This window comes from Macaca mulatta, chromosome 18, assembly GCF_049350105.2.
Source record: "Macaca mulatta isolate MMU2019108-1 chromosome 18, T2T-MMU8v2.0, whole genome shotgun sequence".
Classification (NCBI taxonomy): Eukaryota; Metazoa; Chordata; class Mammalia; order Primates; family Cercopithecidae; genus Macaca; species Macaca mulatta.
In genome coordinates this window covers 82849587-82866359 of record NC_133423.1, presented here as the reverse complement: position 1 = coordinate 82866359, position 16773 = coordinate 82849587, and the positions used below count along the sequence as shown (strand labels likewise).

At 35.6% G+C, this 16773-nt stretch overlaps 1 protein-coding gene and 1 pseudogene across 3 annotated transcripts in view; one reads left to right on the top strand and one right to left on the bottom strand.

Annotated features, from left to right (window-relative positions):
• Positions 1-16773, bottom strand: part of ANKRD62 (ankyrin repeat domain 62) — a 106908-nt gene that overhangs the window by 30007 nt on the left and 60128 nt on the right. For 2 of the 3 annotated variants that reach the window (XM_077975336.1, XM_077975337.1), the window contains 3 exons: positions 11543-11576; positions 11134-11275; positions 1584-1654 (listed from right to left, as the gene is read on the bottom strand). In XM_077975336.1, the coding sequence (XP_077831462.1) occupies positions 1584-1654; positions 11134-11275; positions 11543-11576 (247 nt within the window). The remainder of the gene's footprint in view (positions 1-1583; positions 1655-11133; positions 11276-11542; positions 11577-16773) is intronic. The other variant, XM_077975338.1, reaches the window with a different exon arrangement.
• On the top strand, positions 2346-3071 carry LOC114673811 (succinate dehydrogenase [ubiquinone] cytochrome b small subunit, mitochondrial pseudogene; annotated as a pseudogene).

The following is a 16773-nucleotide window of genomic DNA, read 5'->3' as shown; positions in this document are numbered from 1 at the left end:
TGAGATCAAAAGACATTTATGAGGCTGCACTATTTTTAAACAGGAAATATTAGGAATACATATTAGATGAACACTCCAGATACATCTTTTCCTGACAATCAGGTGCATTATTTGTCAAATTTGAGGGTATTTTAAGTTTGCTATTCCTGTAGGGCTATCATGGAGTGGCTCTTCCTAAAAACAAGGCAGTAGTTTTGTATTCTTCACAAATTTCACCCAAATTCTGCTTTAACTCAATTTTGATGAGTTTTAAAGTTTTTTTCCACCTCATTTGTCTTGTTTGATCCACATTTTCCTCATACTTTTGCACATAAGGGAGTCCTGCATATACACATGTATGCTATTACAATACTTGTTCACTTCTGTTTGCTGAGACATTTTTTGCAGATGTGAAAGTGGAAGATTATGAGTTTTGTTTGTCAGATGTCTTTTCTGTCAGGGTATATGTTTTAGGAATAACTTTGTCTTTAAATAATGAAGTATGAAAAAATGAAAATTTAACTGTTAAATTTCTTAATATATGTTTACCTAATCCCAAATCACTTTTTTGTAACCAAAAAGTGAAAAATAGTTTGCATAAGCCTAAAATATAAGAAAAACACAAACCATCAAACTTCACTTTGACAGTGTTTGGAGTAACATTAATTCATTGTGTGATAGATTTACCAAAAATGAAATAAGAGATTATTTTTAGTAATACAAAGTCATTTTCACTTAACAAGATTTTATCTCACTGTGCTGGAAATAGTGATACCCAACAGTGGACATTTGAGTGTTTTTTCAAAGATTACTAACTGGTGAGTAGGCAAACTTTAAATTATTAGGAGTCAAAATCAACACCAATCAAAAGAAAAGCAAATTCTTACATTTTAATTCAAATTATATACTGTAAAATAATAGTGTTATATAGCTATATAAACTATAGGCTTAAGTTCTGATAAATTTTCAGGCCTACGAATGACAGTTGATTTAAAAGATTTAAAAATATTTGCAGATTTCCTATGTTGAAATAAGTTGGGAACATTATTGCTTGAACCCAAACACCAAAAGTGCCATTTTGCAAGGTCTGATTCTCTTGATAGGTAGTTGGGTTGATTTCATGACCCCATTCTGCCCTGAACATAGATATTGAAATTAGTAAGAGATCACAATGGAGAATGCATGTTTAATCTTGGTATTAGTCATCAGTAATATAAAACTGCAAATTTTGGATCACTGGCAATGATTACTCCTTTAACAGGAATCCAACTCAGCAGCCATCACTGTTAAATTATTCATAATTTTTTATTGCTTAAAATTATAATTCAATATTTGATATTACCTTCTTTATTATATTAGGTTATAAAAACGGAACAGCAAACAATACTCAGGAACTTTTTGCCTCAGTTCCAAGGTTAATATTAGCTGTAAATCACTGTAGATTCTTAGAACACTTTAAATTTTAGAAACAGTTAAAATGTTTTTAAAATTAACTGTTATGTTATATTCAATTGATTCTAAAAGGCTAGTCCAAAAGTAATTTCATTTGGATTATGCTACATTACCAAAGAAAACCAGAAATTTGAAATTAAATTTTGACATACCTGTGGCTGGCTACTTTCACATCCTTCAAGGCTCTCTTGCTCTCCCTCTGATGTCATTTCTAAGTCTTGTTCTGCTCACAAATCCATATATTTAGTCAAAATGAACTACTTAGAACAATTAGATAAAAACTTTAGTCTTTATAAAAATGAAAATAACATATATTTTTCTTTCATAAATTGAGAATTTTAATGAAGCTTAATCTTTAGTGATATATCTACTTCTTAAGAATTACTTCTAGTTCTCCAAAACTTCAACAAACTACTTGGCAAGACACCAGATGTCACCAGATTCAAGCCATAGACCAACACCTCAAAGATTTGCTCACAAATTAATCCACCCAATATAAATGAATGAAACTATCAGAAAAACAAAATTTGAAAATCCAGTATTAACAGATAAACTAACACTATATATTGTTCTTTACTTCCTAACATTACCTTTTTAATAACACACTAAGCCTGCTGCTTCTCATTATGAATAACTTCCAATATGACTGTTACTGCTTATATCTGCATCCATATATGCCCCGTTCATTATATCTGAAATGTTTCCCTCTACTATTCCGACAAATTTCATTTTTCAACAGACAGCTATGTAAACTCTTCTTTGATTCTGGTTCTTTCCCCAGATAAACAGTTTTATATAATACAAGTTTCATAAAACATGCAGTTAAGGTTTCAAAAATGGGTTTATGTTTTAACTGACTATAACTAAAACAGAAAATGGGGGTTGGTGGATGACCTTGAGCTATCAAGAATGAGATGATGGTTCTCTGGAGACTGAGCACCCTTCGCAGTGCCCAAGGAGGCTGAGCTCTGTTGCTGTGAACCCCAGTGGTCGGACCTGCTCATATCTCAGTATTACTTCAGAACTGACCTACCCCAGAATGGTGTGGAGTGCAGCACATTCGCTTGTCACCGAGCCACCATCCTGGTTCCCAGGTTGCATCTCTCCACTGGACTAGGGAGAGGGTCGTCAGTGTTTTGCTCCTGGGCCTGCTTCTAGCTGCTTATTTGAATCCTTGGCTCTGTGACAGACTACTCCTGGCTGCAACCCTCACTCTTCATAGTTACTGGGGCCTTGGACAAGTTGTTAATGACCATGTTCATGGGGATGCCTTGCAGAAAGCTGCCAAGGTAGAGCTTTTGGCACTTTAAGCTTTAACCTTTGCTGGGCTTTGCTATTTCAACTATCACGATGTGGGCATCTGCAAAGCTGTTGCCATGCTGTGGAAGCTCTGACCATTCTGACTTCATACTTTGAAGAATTGATGTATGCCTCTTTGTCTCTGCTTTGTCATACCATTCAACTCAGAATAAGGAAGAAATAACAGGTAAGTCCATTGGTGGACAGCCTTCTTCTCTTAATCACAAGATTATTTTCCAAATTTAATATTTGAGGAAAAGGTTTGAGAAGAATTATGACTAAGAAATTGTGAGACTGAGTTTTGTATTCTGGTGAGTTAATGGGGTTGCCTCCCAGCTTCTCTTAAGAGTCACAGTATAACCAAACATGATATATGAGCTTTTGCCTTTTATCAATCTCTTAAAGAGAATCCAGCTTTATTACTATCAATATATGATCAAACTTCTGCATTTGCCTTGGGAATAATGGACAAAGGGAAATACTGTTAATTCATGAATAAAAACTTTGCAGAAAATTAGACAGTGTTTAGTTTTTGAAAACTTCCCTCTCTATTCAGTAGATACCACCTATTGATGGTTACATATACCAGGGAAATTTTAAAATTAGGAAATGCTGTATCTCACATTATGAATTTCTAAATCTTAGGAAGAAAAGCTTGGAGTACTTCTGAATATAGAGAAGTTCCATTTAAGAGCAAGGTTCCCCTTGTAGACGTATCAAAATATTATAAATTCTAAACTGACACTCAATTCTCAAATGTATTTTACTTTTTCTGAAACAATCTGTCCATGAATACAAAACTATAAGTAATAGTTATTTTGCCACTATGGGAATCCCTAATGTGAAAATGTATTCTATGAATTGTTTTTAAATAAAATGTTGTATAATTAAAAAAAGAAAAGTGCACATATTCCAAAATTAACCTACTGGCTTGCAAAAAAAAAAAAAAAAGTGTTTTTCAGTAAGAATAGCAAATCATGATCCTGAGAGGATAACTGTCAAAGCTTCTGGGAGAGTGCTGTGGCATATTTTTAATGCAACACATCGTACTTAATTATACCATTAACCTACATGTATTTTTCATGTTCAACCATGTGTCCTATATTTTAATAAGTACTTTTATTTATTAAAATATTTTAATATATTTTAATAAGTACACAGTTGTGATGACAGCATAGTTGAACATACAGCTACTTCCTCATGAAAGAAAATGTTCTGAAATGACCTTCTTAGAGAGACAGTTGTAGAATAACATTTGATAAAAATATTGATTGTTTTCCAACCTCAGGTGGGCTACTGTTATGCCTCCATTACTTGGATCCAGTAGTTGGGCCCTTTCTTAAAAATTCTTAACCCACTCATGGAAGAAGATATATAAAACACACCAACAATTAACATAAAATAAGCTTTTGATGTATAAATGTTTATGAAAAAAATTTAATTTCCACAGACTTATTCATTATTAATAAGATTCTATATTTCAAAATCAGTGCAATGTTTATTGAAAGTATTAGTTTTGTTATTTAAGGAACGAATCCTATAATCGTTTTGTTTCTAAAATTAGTTTGACTTGGCATACCATGTTAGTCTCTGAAAAACAGGTTTCTGATCACAAAAATAACTTGCTTAAAAAAAAGCCAATATTTCTTAGTTCAAATGATATTTGATTAATATCAACAAAACCTGTATCTTTGATGTGTGATATGGAGTAGAGAAATGAGTCGCTGTGGTTTACGCCAATACTTGCACTCCCTTGCACTGCTCACAGTAATCTTTAGGGGCAGTGATAATCTAATGTCCTGATTAAGTGCAAATATACAGAAGCCATGTCAAGTAAGTTCTCTCAAGTGTCCTCATCATTAACTCCAAAATGACTAAGATAGTTTCTTTCCTTCCTCCCTCCTTCCCCCTTCACAATCCTTCTGCTCTGGCAAAAGTCTCTCAATCTATGGTCTTCATTCTTCCCCTTGTATTATATCCCTCATAAATTATCCCCACCACTTCTTTCCTCTCCATTTAACACTAGTATCTTACATATTGATAACTTCTATTTCTTAATCTTTTTGCTATTTCCCCTGTGAGGAGAAACATGATCAGAAATAAAAGCACAATGGCACTTTCCCTTGGCCTTGTTTTGTCTTGAACCACTATCCAATGACAATCCAATGGCAAACAGGCATATGGAAAGGTTCTCTATATCACGGATCACCAGAGAAATGCAAATCAATACTACAGTGAGATATCGTCTCACCCGTTAAAATGGCTTTTATCCAAATGAGTTACTAATAAATGTTAGTAGAATGTGGAGTAAGGGGGACTCTTATACACTGTTGCTGAGAATGTAAATTTAGGACAGCCACTGTGAAGAACAGTATAGAGGGCCCTCAGAAGGACTAAAAGCCACCATACCATCTAGCAATTCCATTGCTAGGTATATGCTCAAAAGCAAGGGAACTGGTATATTGAGGAGATGTCTGGCTTCCCATGTTTATAACAGGACTCTTCACAATAGCCAAAATTTAGAATCAATCTTTTTTCACAAACAGATACATGGATAAGGAAAATGTGGTATATATACACAATGGAGTGCTGTTCAGCCATAAGAAGACAATCAGATCCTGTTATCTGCAATGACATGGATGGAACTGGAGAACTTTATGTCAAGTAAAATAATATAGGCACAGAAAGAAAAGCTTCACTATTAACTGAATGCTTACAATTCTAAATACTGGGAATACAATGGTAACCATAAACCTGAGATTCCTGCTCATGTAGCTGACATTCTAGTGAATGAGGGAAAGAAAATAAATTAACAAGTAAACAAATACATAATTTTAGATAGTAATGAGTTTTGAAGTAAACACAACTAGGAGTATTAGAAAGAGCTTGACTAAATGAGGATCTACTTTACATGGTGTGTTCAAAGAAAATCTCTCTGTGTCGTGATATTCACAATAGGCACTAAGTGATGAGTATGACACAGCCATTCAAAGCAGAGCAGCATTCTAGGTGGGAGGAGCAGCTAGTGCAGAGGCCCTGGGTCACAACAAGCTGGGCGTGCTTGAAGAAATGACAGTATGACTAGATAACCATGAGGGAGGGACGGTTTTTAGGAGAAGAAATTGGGGAGGCATGCAGAGACCACGGTTTCTAGGTCTTCAAAGGAATATCATAAGTTTGGATTTTATTTGCGTAAGAAGCCACTAGTGGGTTTTATGGAAAAACATGATTTATATTTCAAAACAATTACCCTTGCTACTAAATGGGGCATGGAATATAGATGGGGAAGCACGGAAACGAGATCAGTTTGGAGGTTGTTATATTAGACCAAGTGCAAGAAGATGGTGGTTGGGAGTAGTTCTGTATCAGTGGATATATAGATCCTACTTGAATGTATCAGTCTGAATAAAAATAAAGCTGTACAAAATTAAAAAAAAAAAAGAAAAAAAAGAAAAGCTTCACATGTTGTCATTGTCACGTCTGGGACTGAAAAATTAGAACAATTATTTTCATATGATTAGTGAGTAGAAGAATTGTTACCAAAGGTTAGGAAGAATGTAAGGGTGGTGGAAAATGAGAATGCTTAATGCAAACAAAATATAATTAGATGTAGCAAATAAAATCTAGCATTTGATAGCATAATAATGTGATTATAGTCAGTGATAATTTGTTGTACATTTTATAATAACTGAGTAAGTACACTTGGAATGTTCATAAAACAAAGAAATGATGAATGTTTGAGTTAATGGATACCCCAATTAACCCTGATGTGATTATTACACATTGTAAGCCTATGTCAAAATGTCTCACATATCCCATAAATATAAGCACCTATTAAGTACCCATAAGAATTAAACACAAAAATTACACAAAATTAAAGGACATATATAGACACACACACACACACACACAGTGTACTAATTAGAACATCAGACTAGCTTAAGATCATCAGTGTAACATAACTGACATGAGGCAAATAAAGTTATAGTAGAAAATCTTCCAACAAAGAAAACTCCAGGCTCAGCTAGCTATGCTGATGAATTGTACCAAATATTTTCAGAAGAAACAATACAACACTAACTGTGCAAAAAGAAACAAGAAAGAGTACATCTCAACTCACTATATAATGTTAGCATTATCCTGAACCAAAACCAGACAATGATATTACCAATTAAAAAAACCTCCCTCATGAGTATGAATGTAAAAACTGAACCAAATTGTGAAACAACCAAGACATCCTCCAATAGGTGAATGAATAAACTGTGGTTAAACAGTCAAACAAAGGAATATTACTCCATGTGAAAAAGAAATGACCAATCAAACCATGAAAATACATGAAGGAACCATACATGCATATTACCAAGTCAAACAAGCCAACCTAAAAAGGCTATTTTCTGTATGATTCCAACTATATGACTTTCTGGAAAATGTAAAATTATGGATACAGTAAAAAGATCAGTGGCTGCCAGAGGGTGAGGGATGGCAGGAAAAGATACACAGGTAGAGTACTGAGGATTTTTAGGGAGGTGAAAATAACGTATTTGACATGCATTCATATCAGTCTACTTTGGGACCAAACCCATACGATGTATAGCACCAGCGTACAATGCACACTACGGGCTGCAGGTGATTCTGATGTCCCAATATAGGCTCATCCGTTATAGCAACTGTACCACTATGGGAGGGTTACTGATAAGGAGGGAGGCTACATGTGTGTGCAGGTAGAAGGTATTTGAAAAGTCTCTGTACCTTCCTCTCAATTTCGCTGTGAACATAAAACTGGTCTAATAAATAAACTCTTTATAATAAACCAATAAAGACTTTATCATAACTTCTTTAGAAAATTGAATCCAACAGTATAATAAAAGGACAATACATCATAAACAAATGGGTTTTTTTCCCAGGACTGCAGGGTTGGCTTAACATTCAAACATCGTTGTTATCTGCCAGATTAACAATGGAAAACAGTAGATCCATAGAATCATCTCAACAGACAGAGGCATTTGATACAATTCAACACTCATTCCTGATTTTGTAAAAATGAAAGTCTCAGCAAAGTAAGAATTTTTCAGCAAGATAAAGAGCATCTATGATGAACCTACAGCTAACATGTATCACGGTGAAAAACTGAGTATGTTCCCCAGAAGATGAACAACAACACAGGAATGTCTGCTTTTACTGCTTTTATGCAGCATTGTTCTGAAGACTCTAGCTAGCGCAGTCGGGCAAGAAAAAGAAATAAAAGTCATCCCAGTTGAAAAAATAAATAAAACTATCTTTATACATGACCATGACCACACAATAGGTTTGAGTAAACTCTAACCTGTGGACCAGCTTCTTGTCTTCGTCAATGAGCACAGCTGTGTTCATTTATGTACAGGTTGTCTATGGCTGCTCTCATACTACAGTGGCAGAGTCTATCAGCTACAACAGAGACCCCTTTTGCCACAAGTCTTTAATAAGAGGGTACTTTGAGAAAGAAAAGGTTTGACAATCTTTGGTCTATGGAGAAAATCTGATCAAATCTACCCAGAATGTACCAGAACTAATAAGTGAGTTCAGCAAGATTGGACTATACAAAATCAACATACAAAAACCAACTGTATTTCTGTATATTAGCGATAGAGTAAAATTTTAAAAATATCATTTATGACTATATAAAAAACTGAAATAAACAGCTGATAAAACATAAAAAGACCTATATACTAAAAACTACAAAATATTACTGAGAAAATTAAATATGACCTATATAAATGGAGACATACACTTTCTTCAGGAGCAGGAAGATTCATTATAGTTAAGATGTCCATTCTCCATAATCTATAAATACAACACAATCCCAACCTAATCAATCCCAACAAGCCAGCAGACTTTTTTTTAAATTGACAAATCGATGTGGAAATGCAAAGGATCTAGTAGAGCCAAAACAGAACCAATAACAAAATCTGAAAACTGATTTTGAGAATTATTACAAATCAATAGTAATCAAAACAATGTGCCACTGGTACAGGATGAGTATCCCTTATTAAAAATGCTTGGGGCCGGGCGCGGTGGCTCAAGCCTGTAATCCCAGCACTTTGGGAGGCCGAGACGGGCGGATCACGAGGTCAGGAGATCGAGAGACGATCCCGGCTAACACGGCGAAACCCCGTCTCTACTAAAAAATACAAAAAAAAAAAAAATAGCCGGGCGAGGTGGCGGGCGCCTGTAGTCCCAGCTACTCGGGAGGCTGAGGCAGGAGAATGGCGTAAACCCGGGAGGCGGAGCTTGCGGTGAGCTGAGATCCGGCCACTGCACTCCAGCCTGGGTGACAGAGCAAGACTCCGTCTCAAAAAAAAAAAAAAAATGCTTGGGACCAGAAGTATTGCAGATTTTGGATTTTGGAATATTTGCATATACATAATGAGATCTCTAGGACATAGAACCTAGGTCTAAACACAAAATACACTTATTTTTCATATACACCTCATACACAAAGCCTGAAGGTAATCTTATTTTATTTTATTATTTTAATTTTTGAGACAGTCTTGCTCTGTCACCCAGTCCAGAGTGCAGTGGTGAGATCATGGCTCATTGCAACCTCTGCCTCCCAAGCTGAAGCGATTTCTTGCCTCAGCCACCTGAATAGCTGGGAATACAGTGTGCATCACCATGCTCAACTAATTTTTGTATTTTTAGTAGAGATGGGGTTTTGCCATGTTGGCCAGGATGATCTTGAACTCCTGACCAAAAGTGATCCTCCTGCCTTGGCCTCCCAAAGTTCTGGGATTACAGGCATTAGCCACCACGCCTGGCCTCTGAAAGTAATTTTAAATATTTCATAATTTTTGAATGAAACAAAGTTTGTGCACACGAGCTCAGTTATGGAACTTTCCACTTGTGAGATCAGGTTGACAATGAAAACATTGTGGATTTTACAGCATTTCAGATTTGGGATTTTGAATTAGGGATACTCAACCTATAAAAAGAAAGTCAAATACAGACAGTCCCCAACTTCAGGTGGTTTAACTTATTAATTTTACAATGGGTTTAATGAAGTATTACTTAGCTTTTGACTGAAAGGGTGGATTTATCAGGAAGTAACCCTACCATAATTTGAGGAGCACTGAATTAATAGAATTCAACAGAAAGTCCACAAATAGATGACATATAGCCAACCAGTTTATTTCTGACAAAGGCAGGATGGCAATGTGGTAGAGAAAGGATAGCCATTTCCACATATAGAGCTCAAACAACTGGCTGTTCAGATCCAAAAAGTTAACTTGAATCTATACCTCATTCTATATACAAAAATAAACTCAAAATGAAACATGCATTTAAATCTAAGACCCAGAACTATAAGACCCCTAGAATGATGCACAGAATAAAATTTTTGAGAAAATTACTTGTGCTAGGCACAGTTTTCTTAGATACGACATAAAATGCAAACTCTAACTAAACAAGTTCTTCAAAATTTAAAACTCTTCAAAAGACACTATTAATAAAGTCAACCTACAAACTGGAAAAAAAATTCTTGTAAAGTAATAGTATCCAGAACTATTAAAATTCATCAAGCAAGAAAACATCAACCTAATTTTGTAAATGGAAAAAGATTTGAAAACATAGTTCACCAAAGAGGATATACAGATGGCAAATAAAACCATAGAAAGATGTTTAACATGTTTAGTCATTAGGATCATGCACAGTAACCACATCCATGAGAATGGCTACAAATAAATACTGCAGTACTTAGTGTAACAATGCAGCAACTGCAACCGTCCTATTCTGCTGATGACAATACAAAATGGTACACATCTTTTGGAAAACAATTTAGCAGTTTTTCTAAAAAGGGAACATAAGGCAGCAAAGGACACTTTTGAGGGTGATGGATATGATAATTGTGTTGATTATGGTGACAGTTTCACAGGTGTATACACCTGTCAAAACTTACTAAATTGTACATCTTACATATGTGCACTTTAACATACATCAACTATATTTCACTAAAGCTAAGGATTGTAGGAGCAAACACCTGGGCGCTGGCTGTGACACAGAGAGAAACAAGGGTATGAAATGAAGTAGTATAAAGCTAGAGCATTGTCATCTTTACCTTATAGCAATGACAAGTTGCAGCTGGGTGTTAAGCAATCGGGTAACATGATCAGATGTGAATTTTAAAAATGTATATAATTATGGTTGCAGAATAGACCATGGTTTTGGAAGGTGGGGAAGTAGGGAAAAGAGTTATAAGTTTATCACAGTATTCAAGGTATGAGATAATGACAACCTGACCCTGGGTAAAGGCATATTTCTGAGATGAACATCCCTATAACACATCAGTGATCTATGGTACGGTGTTAAGCAATGTGTGCATACATTACTATAGGATAGGGAAAAAGCCTTATATTTATGCATTGGTCCTACCTTTATGCTCCATTCCATGTTGTTCAATGAATAACATAAAGTTTTTATCACTGGAATAAGGCAAGTCATCATCCTCCGAGGATGTTTCAGGTGACCAAATTATGTCATTGAGGTCATCCTTGGAATATAGATCTCTTTTAACCTATAATAAATAACACTGTTTCAAAATGTCTACCAAATATTTATGGCAAATACTAAATGTACACCAGTGGGAACTATTCATCTTTTTCTATGAGCAAAACCAAAGTACTTCTTAAAATAACTGACTTTGGTTAAAAGGGTACCTTTACGAATGGTTGCTGTTGCTTTTTGAAAGCCAATGTCTTTACAACAAAGGATTTTCTGTTTTTTAAGTGAACTTTAATAAGGAATTTTCAACAACATTCTTGACAATATACTTTTACAATACCTTGTTCTTTTCATTAGAGGTTTTCCTTGCAAGCCTAAAAAAAAAAAAAAAACCAAAAAATTCCAATCAGGCAAATAGTAAATATGTAAAATACAAAGAACATCTATAACTATTTCTTAAATAAAACCTCTGTATTTGTAATTTCTCTCTCCTATTCATAAAGTTTACAGGAAATTTTTCACAGGTGATATAAAATACAATTATTTTCTACAAGGGGATAAAACTATAAATGGAAAAGGTATATTATAGGACAAATAAAATATATTACTACTAATATAAAACAATTAAGTTTAGATCAAGTTTTCTGACAGCCAAAGAAAAAGAAGAAACATGTTACTTGTATTACTTCATAGAAAAAATATATATAACACACTAGTTTTTTCTCTTGTTGCCCCTCCCTCCGTTTTTTTGTTTGTTTGTTTTGTTTTATTTTTTAAAACAGAGTCTCACTCTGTCACCCAGGCCAGTGTACAATGGCGTGATCTCGGCTAACTGCAACCTCCACCCCAGGGTTCTAGTGATTCTCCTACCTCAGCCTCCTGAGTAGCTGGAATTACAGGCACCTGCCACCACGCCCAGCTTATGTATTTATTGTTTGTATTTTTAGTAGAGACGGGGTTTCACCATGTTGGCCTGGCTGGTCTTACCACGTTGGCCTGGCTGGTCTTGAACTCCTGACCTAAGGTGATCCACCTGCCTCGGCCTCCCGAAGTGCTAGGATTACAGGTGTGAGCCACTGCACCAGGCCTTGTTGCCCTTTTATATACAAACAAGCTTTAATTGGTACTAAGACCTATGTGATAAATATTAATTATGTAACAAAAACCCTTATTTAAATGATGACATTGGTGAGCTTTTCAGGACATACTGTGCAGGTACTGTGTACTATTCTAAACACTGTACAAGTGTTTAAGTGTCTTGAATCCTCCCAACAATTCTGTGTAGTAGGTAACTTACTAGGCATTTAATACAGGAAGAAAGTAGGCAAGGAAAGGCCATATAATTTGCCCAGGCCCGTAAAACTGGTCAATAGCAGACTAAGCATTCAAACCCAAGAACTCTGGCTCCAAAATATGTGTTTCAGGATACTCTGTAATATGCTATAAAAGTAATATTTATTTTCAACTGTTTAAAAGTAATATAAAAGCAGATGAATTCTTATTATCTATGACTACAAATAATCTCTGAATCTTGCAATTTTTTAAAGTAAGATTTTATACCTATGCAGTTTTGGAAACCTGCTTTTAGTAATCTGAAAACTTGGTTTCTCTAAAGAAATTCACCAAAAAACATTAATTCATCCTTTCAACTATTCATGTATTCGACCAACACTTACTGAGTGTACAACACATGTCAAAGAGCCTGTTGATTGGTCCAGGGAAATATATATATTTTTTTACCTTTGAACAATACAGTCCAAAAGTAACAGTCTGCAATGAATTTTTTCAGGAGTTTGCTTTTCTATTATTCATTAGAAAGCCTCCCTCTCCCCACAATCTGAAAAACCATAAAGGTGACACGCCTGTTATTTCAGAATACCTTGCTAAAGCACAGCTATTCGTGATGCTACTTTCAAAGGTACTGTGATACATAAATCATCAGGGAATGTTTAAATTCTATTCAATGTGACTCAAGTGTTTGTATGTTTATTATTACAGATTCTAAAAATATATGCATGTGAGTTTAACTTTTAGGTCATCATTTTCACGTACCATTATATTAAAATATTCCATTCCTGAACCAATTCTTAAAGAAAAACCTCTTCCAATAAAATGATACGTGAATAGAAATTGTAAGAATTGATTTACTATAAATATTTAAAAAAGAATGGATCAAATTTTCCAAAGCTCACACACGCAAACAAAACTAAATTCCAAAAACACATTTCTTCTCTACTGGATTATTCCAAACAACAAACAAAAATACTCTAACAGTTTCCATTTTAAAATTGAAAATGAAACAAAAGTCTCTTGAATCTCACATTCTTCTTCTTTACTTGTCACCCATTTCTCTACTTCCTTTTGCAGTCAAAGTTCTCTCAGGAGTTGTCTGTGTTTAGCACTACAGTCAGGGTTCTATGGCAACCAGCTGAAACTCCTCCTTGACAAGGGCACTAATCATCATCTTAATCAGTCTTCCAGCAGCATTGATACAGTTGACTATTCTCTAGATTAGGCTGTCTACACTAGTTTATTTCTAGATAAAGTAATCACTGCTAATATTCCTTCACAGGGAGATAAGAAAATTAGAGATTTTATCCTCCTTCATCCTTAACCATTTCACTAAAACTGCTATCATTATTTTTACAGAAGACTGCCAGTCTTCTAGACTGGGTAGAAGACCAGTAAGTACACTGGCCTTCTCAAACACTGGTGTAACGACAGGTTCTTTTGAGGTGTATTTTTATAATTTTCATTTTTCTTTACTTCCTTCACATGCAAGGGATGATCACTACTTTAAAAAATCCATTAAAAAGCCAATGTTTTCTAATAATTCTACTTACAAAGAATAAAAAAATTATTGTGAAATTCATACTCTTCTCCATCTCAATTTATTTACTAATTCAAAAACCAATTTGAACTACCAACATATCCAAAGAAATGTATATTCCCAGCTTTAAATAAAAAAAGGTAATCAGCCGAGCGCAGTGGCTCATGCCTCTAATCCCAGCATTTTGGGAAGCCAAGGTGGGTGGAACATGAGCTCAGGAGTTCAAGACCAGCCTGGCCAAGATGGTGAAACCTTGACTCTACTAAAAAAAAAAAAAAAAAAAAATTAAACAGGCGTGGTGGCGGGTGCCTGTAATCCCAGCTGCTTGGGAGGCTGAGGCAGGAGAATTGCTTGAATCAGAGGTTGCACTGAGCCAAGATTGCACCATTGCACTCCAGTCTAGGTGACAGAGCAAGACTCCATCTCAAAAACAAAACAAAACAAACAAAACAAAAACAGGTAACCAGGCCAGGCGTGATGGCTCACACCTGTAATCCTAGCACTTTGGGTGACCAAGGCAGGTGGATCACTTGAGGCAAGCCTGGCAAACATGGAAAGACCCTGATTCTATCAAAAATACAAAAACTAGCTGGCGTGGTTGTGCACGCTTATAATCCTTTGGAAGCTGAGGCATGAGAATCACTTGAACTTGAAAGGTAGAGGTTGCAGTGAGCTGAGATAGTGCCACTGCACTCCAGCTTGGGCAACAAAACTAGACTTTGTTTCAGAAAAAAAAGCAAAACAGTTAACAGGTAATTATGACACAACGCAGTATGTAAGAGCTGATCTAGAAAAAATTATATCTGAGCATGAGGAAGACTTTATGGAAGAGGCAAAAGACAAGAGGAGCTCACCAGGCCAAAACAAACAAACAAACAAACAAAAAACAAAACAAAACCAGAAACAGTAGGAGAACACCATTCTACATAGAGAATAGAATGTGAGCACAGGGATTAGGCACGTGGCATCCAGTTGTTTCCTGGGAACTTGAAAGGTAAAGTGTAAAACACATGAAAGTAAACACTGAGGGAAGAATGCTACACTAAACTTGAATGCTACGCTAAAAGGCTGGAGCTCACTGCCTGCAAGCAATGACTCTTAGACATGGGGTCATAGTTGGATTTGTGCCATAGTTTTTAATATGTTTCACTGAATTAAGTTTTCAAAATACCATGAGCTACATACAACCTGAAAGAAACTGTGAAATTACCTTAAAGGGAGAAAATACTTTTAAAATACCCGTATGTCTTTATATATTGTTCAAATTAGCATTATTCTGATTAGATAGAATTTTGTTTGAAAATAGAATGATTTTATTAGAAACTTTTAGCATAGTATCTATTTCTAATAAGAAAAGCTGAGTGATCACAATATTGGGGTTTGCTCCCGAATTAGAAAACCATTTATACAGAGAGTATAGCTCATTAAAAAGAGCCCAAAGAATCCAAAAAGGGCATATAATTGCCAGGTAAAATTGTCAGAATGAACTCATGTTAAACTGTATTTTAAGTGAGTATTAATGTTTAAAACTATACACCAGGATAAACTCTATTCACTCATTCGGTAAACATTTATTGAGTTGCTACTTACTATATGCTAGGTCCCTTCCTAGGCAATGAAAAACACAACGATGACAAAATCCTACTCATGAGCGCCAAGTAAACAAAACAACTAACAGCAGAAGCAAAATATATAGTATGTTAGAGAGGAACAACTCAAGCAGGAAAAAGGAGTGTTTATGTGCAGGAGGGGCAAGGTGATGAAAATATTAGGATGACTAGATAAGACCTTGCTGAGAGAGTGGCTTTTAAGGAAAGAACTGAAGAAATGGAAGGAGTAAGCAAGGAGGATATCTAACTCCATACAGAGTCAACCGCCCAGTACAGAGGGATGCAGAGTGTGTTCACAAAATAGAAAGAAGTTCCGTGTGGCTGCAGCAGAGTAGAAAGAGCAGAAAGGCAGAAGCATAAGTCAGGAAAATAGGAAGTCAGATCCTGTGGTTCCTTTGGAGTATTAGGAGAAAATCTGGCATATATTTTGAGTGAAATGGGAGGCAATTAGAAGTTTTTGACCAAAAGAGTGACATAATGTGACATGTTTTAATAGGTTCACTGGGTAAAGAATTGACGAAAAGAGGATTAAACATGGAGAAACAGAAAGACCTATTAGCAGTCTATGACACTACTCTAGATGGCCAATCAGATGACAGTGGAGTGGCTTGGACATGAAAGATGTGACTGGCTTCTGGATATATTGTGAAGTTAGACCTGATGAGATCTGCCAACATCTTGGCTGTGGAGTGTCAGAGATGGGGGTCGGGGGAGGGAGACAGAGAGAGAATGTGTGAGTCAAGGAGGACACCAGGGTTTTTGGCAGAGCATTTGCAAGAGTCATTATTAATGGAACAACAAGACTACATAAGGGGCAGGCAGGAGGAAGAACATCAGTAACCAGATTTTGGATCTGATAAACTTGACATATCCAATAGCTAATCAAGGAGAGATGTCAAGTAGACAGGCTGATATATAGGTCTGAAATTAAGGAGAGAAATGGGCTGGAGATATAAATTTGAAAATCATTAGCATATACAAGCTGGTAAAAGTCAGAAGAAAAAACCTCAAGAACTGAGCCCTGGGTCACTTTAATCTGTGAAAGGTAGAAGACGAGGAGATGTAACCAAAACAGGCTAAGATGGATGGACTAGAAAGTCAGGAGGAAAATCTAGGCCAGAGAGTGAGATT